Source organism: Corvus cornix, chromosome 2, assembly GCF_000738735.6.
Source record: "Corvus cornix cornix isolate S_Up_H32 chromosome 2, ASM73873v5, whole genome shotgun sequence".
In the NCBI taxonomy this organism is placed as follows: Eukaryota; Metazoa; Chordata; class Aves; order Passeriformes; family Corvidae; genus Corvus; species Corvus cornix.
The window spans coordinates 50,418,500-50,426,442 of record NC_046333.1 but is presented as its reverse complement, the minus strand read 5'-3'; the positions used below and the strand labels follow the sequence as shown (position 1 = coordinate 50,426,442).

The following is a 7,943-nucleotide window of genomic DNA, read 5'->3' as shown; positions in this document are numbered from 1 at the left end:
TTAAACACAATAGAAAAACAGCTACATGCTCATGGAAGAGCCCAGACGCTCACCCCAGAAGTCAAATGACTCCTGGCTGTGACCACATATGCAGTCACCCAGCTCATGCTGGTAAAGGTGATGCAATTGCCCTGCTGAGTAGCAGGAGGAAAGTTTTTCTGCAGGGTGGCTGTGCACCATCTTGCTCGTACTCTGCAACTAGCAGAACTTGAGAAATCGTGATGCAGATCTGTAAGTCTTTAAAGCCTACTAAAAATAAAAAGCATGTACGCACACACACACACACACAAAAGCTTTTCGATCCATAAAAGTTTACAGCACTTTACAAATGGAAGGAAAGAACTGGTATGGCCATTGTATAAGTTGGGCAGTCATAAAAGGACAGGGCACAGGCTCGAGACAGATCATAGGACTGGGTTCAATGCCCAGCTGTGCACTGATGTAATGAAGTAGCCTCAAGCACTATTTATCAAAATTCTCTAACACCACACTATTTCAGTTAGAAACCTTATTAGCGACATATGCAAGTATTTATATTTAAAAAATATGACTTTCCTTTCACATCCTTTCAAGTTGCATTCTTAAGTATATTAGAACAAGGACACAGGGTAGCATAGCAAAAATAAGGATTGAACCCAACCCCACCATAACTACATTTTACTGATGGGTTTAAACTTTGCTCAGTCTAGCAGATGAAACCAGATTTATTTTGCTTCCTTTCCATAGGCTTATAGCACTGCTTGGTAGAATACATTTTGCTACTGAGAGAAACATGCTATGGCGACCATTCATACTGCCCAGTAACGGTGTCTTTGAAAGCAATAAATCCAGTGAGCAATATTAGGGTATCAGCGGACAGAAGCAAAGATAATGTTACCTTCCCTTGAATTTCAAGACACAGAGCTCAATCCTACGCTTGAGGAATTGAGATACAGCATATCGAGTCATCGCATTACTAAAGAATGAGTATTTCCAAATGGAAAATGATATGCAGATTAACAGGCTCAATTAAAAAACATTTATTAAACAATTGGCATGTCTAAAAATGGCAAAAAGACAAAAAAGGAGAATCACAATCTTACTACTTACATTACAAAATACTACAGAAGTCATACTAGATATGTTAGTACAAATTTTATCCTAGGATGTTAAAAGCAATGTAGGTAAAATTCAATGTGTATATAAAATGCTCAATTGGCAATTTTCAAACAATCAGGCAATCCAAACATTTCATCAGTAAATATCTGCAAGGATTATAAAGCATTTTTCTTTCACTACTATGTAACAGAAGTTTAAAAATCCTAAAAGGTAACTAACTAAAACTATGATTTTTTGAAATTTTTTAGTGACATTTTATCCAGATATTGCCAGAATGTTTGAATCTTTAATCCCCATGTAACAGAATTAAGCTCCGATGGCTTAAAAAAACCTTGAGCACTTCAGGAGTTCCACTGGAGTCAATGGACCTTCTCACAAAAACATTTGTGATGCAGTGAAGGCTTGAATCGGCCCTCCAATGTTTCCAAATGGGTGGGTTGACGAGGAGGGGGAGAGGGAGAAGTGTAAATCCTACTGAATCATTTATACAAACAGACAGAAATGCATAACTAGAAGCCATACATATTTCTTCTTTTTTTTGTCCACAGAAAGTTCTTCTTTGGCTTGGGGCAAAGAATTTTGAAAATGTATCACCAAAATAGTCTTTCAAATTTTAGTCTTAGAAAAGTTCCTGATTATATTTCCTGAGAGCAAAAGTGAATTTCTTGCAAGTTCTCCCCTATTAAAACAATTCAGCAAGTAGCTCACTAGTAAGCCCAACATTTGATATGCAATCAGTCTTGAAAGTTTTCTCCTAATAGTTCGTTTATTACTCATCGGATTTTGAAATGGTTTCATTTATGAAATCTACAGAGTTTTTGTTGTTGTTGTTGTTTTTCTTAAGTGTAAGTGATGCTTTTATACCAGATAACAAACAAATTAACTCTTTCTGGAAAAGCTATGCTTTATTATGTATTTTTTCTTGCTTCTGTTTACAACCACACTGAAAAGCACAGACATATTGATGAATCAGTTACACAGTGCTTTTTGACTACAAGTGTGCAGCTCATTTTTCTTACTGACAGGTTTCAGAAACCAATCAGAAGTCCTCAAAACTCATGATTTCACAGTATTTATAACCATTTGTCAAAATGACCTGCTTTTTAGCAACCATTTCAAACAAGTATATATGATTTATGATATTTGGATGTATTTAAAATAAATTCCCTGGCAATGTAACTTTTTACTGCTTGCATGTTGAGAATAGGTAGGTTATAAAATATTAAAACTCGGGGAAACAAAGTATTGGTTTTTTTCATGTGATTTGTCAATGAACAAAACCTAACAGAACAGCTACTGAAACACTGGACTGCACCACTGAAACAGTGGATTCCTAAAACACTTTTTCAGAAGCATTTCTAAATTATGCTATTGTAAATACAGTCAAAAATATGAATAATTTTTATTACCTGCTAGCCTTTCCTTGGAAACCTGTGCCATACAGAAAGCATTTTCCCATGGCAAAATTTGGTTTCTTTTTTTTAAAAAAATGGCTTTTTCTGTCTGGGCACAAGTGTTTAATTACATTAGACTTTAAGAGGAATGCAATTTCCTTATATATTTATCTATTGTAATTAAATGTTTGAATAGCTGTAGTGCTTAGAAGAACTCCTTCAACAATACTCAGCCTCCCCCCAACCTTTTCAGCACAGTACAGATATCTTTTTTCACCATAGCATTTTAGACTTCCTTAAGGCTACCAGATTCACCCTTTTTCATATTTCTCAGTAAATCTAGATAGCACTTCCTATATAGGCTTTAATGTGCTTTTTTCCTGACTGAAGTTTTAAGAAAACTTGGACCTAAGTGACATAACTTAGGAAAACACAGTAGTATGTTTGCATCTGATGTGTTCTGCATTATCTAAGAATCAAAACCTACTCTATAATAAACAGAAATAAAATGGCCCTGAAACTCACAGACAAGTAATGAGAAGGGGAGGCATTAGAAAAATTCAAAATATTCCATCTAGAATAACTCATACCACAAAGCAACATAGCACTCCAAGAATATGTTTTCTATACACTCAGCATGGTTTTCATCCGCACCTCATTAGCACACAGATAATTCTGACCATTAATGCACTTCAAAATAAGCAATTTTATTTGTAACCTACCCTCAAATTTAGTATTGTCTCTCTACTCCTACACCCTTGACATACGCAGAGCTGAGTTACAAAGGTGAGGATGCAGATGCCATTATTCACTGCAAAACGTTCACACAGAAAGATTTGTATGCGCCACTCCTCAATTCACAGGCAACTTTACTGACCCACTTCTGGGCCTACGCAGGTTGAAAGGAATGTTCTGCAGATAATGAGAGAGCAGCTACAAAACCTGGAGACACTGACAGCTGTAGCAAGCAGGGGTCGATGACTACGTAAGCTGTATTTCCCAGTCCTTTACAATGAGAACAGTAGAAAATTTCACCCTGTTCAGTAGCAGTCTATTCAATATCTTCAAAGGGAACTTCCCAGACTGCTTAAAACCTGGGTTAGGACTAAAGAAAACTAGGTCAGTTTATAAAACTATCATGAGAGCACATTTCACTTTGCTTTCTCAATCCCAAATGAAACTGTAACAGCTTAGAGGAAAATATTTCTATATCCTCCCATTCCTTTGCAATATGTGAATTCCAGGGAAAAACACACAGTCCATTGTACGAAATTCTGCTTGCCCTCTGGATTTCTGTTTATAATTTTAAAAAGTTGCTTTCCCGCCATCATAACAAATAAGTAAAATGGGGTATACCTTCTGGTAAATTTTCAGAGTAGCTATACAGCTAAGAAACAGTTACTTGTTTAGACGATAAATGATACAAGGAACGATCATGTTTTACATTATTTAAACTATCTACAAACTCAGCTTTATGATCTTAAACACACAGAAACAAAAGCTAAGTAGTGCAAGGAAGGGGTAGCCTAAGGTTAATTCAGCTCTGAAATGCAGAACAGATTCAGTTCAAGAAAACACTGAGTATTCTGTGGCTTTAAGTTATATGCTTAAGAAGAGGAAATATACGTGTAAATTAAGCAGGAGCATTAATAATTGTCTCAAAAAGCTGGCACTGAAACTTAAAACAGTCTCTCTCTCTCTTCACCCCTTAGTTATTTACTATTAGGATTTTTTACAAATGTCTATTGAAGTAGTTCCAAGTACGATGAAGGCATGGATGAAATTCTTTCAAGCACAGTAATTTGTTTTTTAAAAAAAGATTAATGAGAAATAAAGGAGAGGATGTTCAACCAAATGAGGGGCAATTATGGATGACAAATAAAGAAACACAGCAAATTAAAAATAGTTCTTGCTGCCATATATTAGAAGGGCACTAAATATCTAACACCAGAGATCAGGATTAATAAAGGGGTGTGGTTAAATATTCAGTCCAAAATACAGGGCTTTCCTGAAGAAAAACCAAACATACAGCAGCTACGCAGTTGTTGTCAAAAGACATCTATTTTCAATTTGAGAGATTCACAATTGTGTAAACGGTCATATTTTTTTCTTAGCGGAAGGGAGGAGGAAATAGTTACCTTGATCTTCAGAAAGCCTTAGAAAGTGAGGATCGAAGTACATTGCAAGATAAACGTAACCATGGCTAAAGGCTCGACCTCTTGTCCACTAATCCAGTGGAAGACTCCAGTCACTTCAGGGTAAGGTTTAGGACTTTCCCCACTGGTGCTTTTTTGGTTTGCATTGCAGAACGAAATAAACAGAAAGTGATTCAGATGCTTCCCTGACAGTGAAAGGGACCGATTTCCTTTTTTCCTTTAGCATTAAATAGACTGACAAATACAATCAATCCTTACACCAGCAGACATCCAGTTATTTTCGCAGTTATAACAGGGACTCTTCATACACCTCACGAAATCAGATAATTCATTTTGTCTCATTGAAGGTAAAGAAGACAAAACAAAAGCTTTTACCAGCAGCGTTTGAACTAAATACAGCTTTTAAACTCAAGAGGAGTTTTTAGCAACTATACCAGCTACGTAATACAAAATTCAGCTAAATACATTCTGAATTACTGCAAACGTTTGCTAATGTAATGGACAATGAAGGAATTGATGGTATTCTTGAGGATTATTTTTTAAAATGCTTTCTGTTGCTTACACTCTACCAAGTTTACAACCTTTTGAGTGAAAGAGGTGATGGTTTCAGTTGTGAACTTCATATATATCGTACAAAGCCTTTCACTTTCTCTTCTGTGATAACAAATAATTTGCTATGCCAGTTCTTGAGTTTTCAGTCTGTTGAGCCCTCTCTTTCAAGTGCCTCCTGCCTGTCTCACTACGTTTTTGGTGACCCGCCAGTTCATGTGTGCCCTAATGGAAGTCCCATCAGTTGTGTTGCCTTTGCCGAGTGGCTTTTGTCAGAGTGGGACTTAGACAGGCTTTGCTATTCTAGAAAGCAGAGATAATGTCAAGGATTTTTGCACATTCATTGATGCCAAATTATCACTCTAGAATGACTGTGAATCTACATGTTTCTATGCTTGCCTTTAAGTAAGAATTACAGTGATTTTAAAAGTCAGACAGCTCCTTCCCTTCGTCTGTCCCCGCCACCAGCAAACTGAAGTGAAGCAGCTTTCTGAAACTCCCATTCACCCGTTTGCTTTACAGACTCCAAATTTTGCCCTTCCACGCTGAGGATTTGATGCAGGCTCACTCAGATCCTACGGGGTAGCAAGGCATCAGCTCCTCTCCCGAATCCCCGCTTTCACGGCAGTGCTTCCAAGCGTTGTGCAATCGCCTCGGAGCCGCAGTCAACTGCACGGCGAAGGGGCGGAGGGGAAAGAGCGCGCTGGATTCTGAATTTTGAAGCAGAGGTGTCGTATCGGGCAGGGGGGAGGGGGACGCGGGACCAGATGCTGAAAACCGCACCAAAACTACAAACGTTTCTCTCCCTGGCTGTAGGAAACTCTCCCCCACCACCTTGACTTCATACTCTATCACGTGCTGGATTTTTTCTTTATTTTTCCCCGCGTAGCCTTAATAAAGCTTGCGTTAGTGATGGAGATCCCGAGAGCGCGTTAGAGGGAAGGAGCAACCGGCAGCCCGGTGTCAGCCGGCGGCGAGAGCACGGCGGCGGCCGTGGCCGGGCCAGCCGAGCCGGGCCAGCCGAGCCGAGCCGAGCTGGGCCAAACGAGCCGGGCTAAGCGAGCTCAGCCGAGCGGCGGCAGGTCCGCGGGGCCCGACCGTGCCGCTTCCCCCGACACCCGCCACCCGGGATCCCGCCCCGCTGGGGAACGCGCGAGCCTTTACCTGAGCTGTCGCTTTTCCTTTTGCCGGACCTCTTCTCTGTTTCCACCGGGGACAGAGCCTGCCTGCCATAGTCCCCTGGCGCACACGCTGCCCCCGTGGGGGTGTTGGTGCCCAGGCTGGAAGAGTTCGAACACAGGACGGGAGGGCTGCTGCCCAGCTCCGGAGGTCCTCCTGAGTCAGGCTGAAGGCAGAGGCTGTGCCTGGCCGCGGCGGGAGGAGACGACATCTGAGGAATGTGCCAGTTCGTCTGCAAAGCTTGGTGCTGCTGTTGCTGGTGGTGGTGGTGGTGGTGATGGTGATGGTGATGGTGCCCCCTATGATGTTGGCTGGCAAACATGCCCTCCTCATTGGGGTATCCCGCTATTATGCAAGAGGAAGAAGAAGAAGACAGATCAGGGTAGGACATGTGGTCAGATCTTCCATGCAGGGCAAGAGAAGACTGGGAGAAAGGGTGCAAGCTCTGCGCAGTGGCATGAGGGCTGCGCAGGCAGCCAAAGAGTGTGTGATCCATGGCATGCAAGTCTCAGGTTCCAGGCAGGAGAGTTTAGGAAAGATCCAACTTCACCACCCTTTGTCAACTTTCACTGTAAACAGATCGGGGCTGGGATTTTTTTTTCCAAAACGGCACCGACAGACTCTGCAGCAGGCAGCTGAGCTCAGATAATCCAGGTCTTTAGCCCTAGTGGCCAGTCTCCGCTGCATAAACACTCGGACCTAGATGAGCCGTTCTCAGAGCCGCTCAGATGTCAAGAAGTGGGAGAGGTTGAAGCCAATAGAAGGTGGTCCCAGAGAACTGCTTGAAGGGGGAAACAGCTTCGAGAGGTTATAAATACAGTAGTGTGTAATGTGAGCTGGGGGCTGGCTCAGCAGCACAGCACTGACCACATGCAAAACTCCCTCCAAAACGCCAGCGCCGTCCCCGCGCCGAGCCGCTCCGTCAGCGGGCGGCAGCGCTGCGCGCCCGCGCCCCGGGCGCCCGCGGCCTGGCGGGGGGCGGCTCCGCGGGGGCGCAGCCCGCCCGTCCCTGCCCCCGGGCCGACCGCGCCTCCCCGCCGCGGCTGCCCCGGAGCCCCCCCGCCCCGGGCGGATCGGCGGCCGTGCCCCCCAGCCGCACGGCCCTCGCAGGGCCATCACCTCCCCGTCGGGGCTGACGGACTGCTAGGGGTCCTGCCGCCCCTCGGGGGCAGCGGGCGGGGGAGCACAATAAAGACGTGAGGCGACACACGGGGGGTGACTCTGGGGCGGGGGCGCAGGGGCCACCACCGCCCCGTTTCCCCGGGGCTGAAGCGCTCTCGCCAGCACCTCACCTGCTCGCCCAGGTGCGAGGGCGCAGGCGACCGCGGCGGCTTGCGGGGCTGCGCGGGCAGAGGCCGGAGCCGCCCGCCGGGCTCCCCCGCACCGAGGGTCCCGGTGCGGGTGCGGGTCATCCCCCCAGTTCGCCCGCGCCCACTGCCCCGGCACTGGCGGTGAGCCGCGGCGCTGCCCCGGCTGCCCTCAAGAGCCTCACGCTGCTTCCCAGCATCGGCGGCTGGTTCTGCAACGAACCTGCGTGGCCCACCGTGCCAGCAGCTTTGGCTGCAGA

At 44.5% G+C, this 7,943-nt stretch overlaps 1 protein-coding gene across 1 annotated transcript in view; it reads right to left on the bottom strand.

Moving 5' to 3' along the window:
* The window catches only part of MEOX2 (mesenchyme homeobox 2), a 53,965-nt gene extending 46,706 nt beyond the window's left edge, over positions 1-7,259 (bottom strand). The window contains exon 1 of the mRNA XM_039549514.1: positions 6,362-7,259. Within this exon, the coding sequence (XP_039405448.1) occupies positions 6,362-6,872 (511 nt within the window). The 5' untranslated portion in view covers positions 6,873-7,259. The remainder of the gene's footprint in view (positions 1-6,361) is intronic.
* Positions 7,260-7,943: the final 684 nt, after the last annotated feature.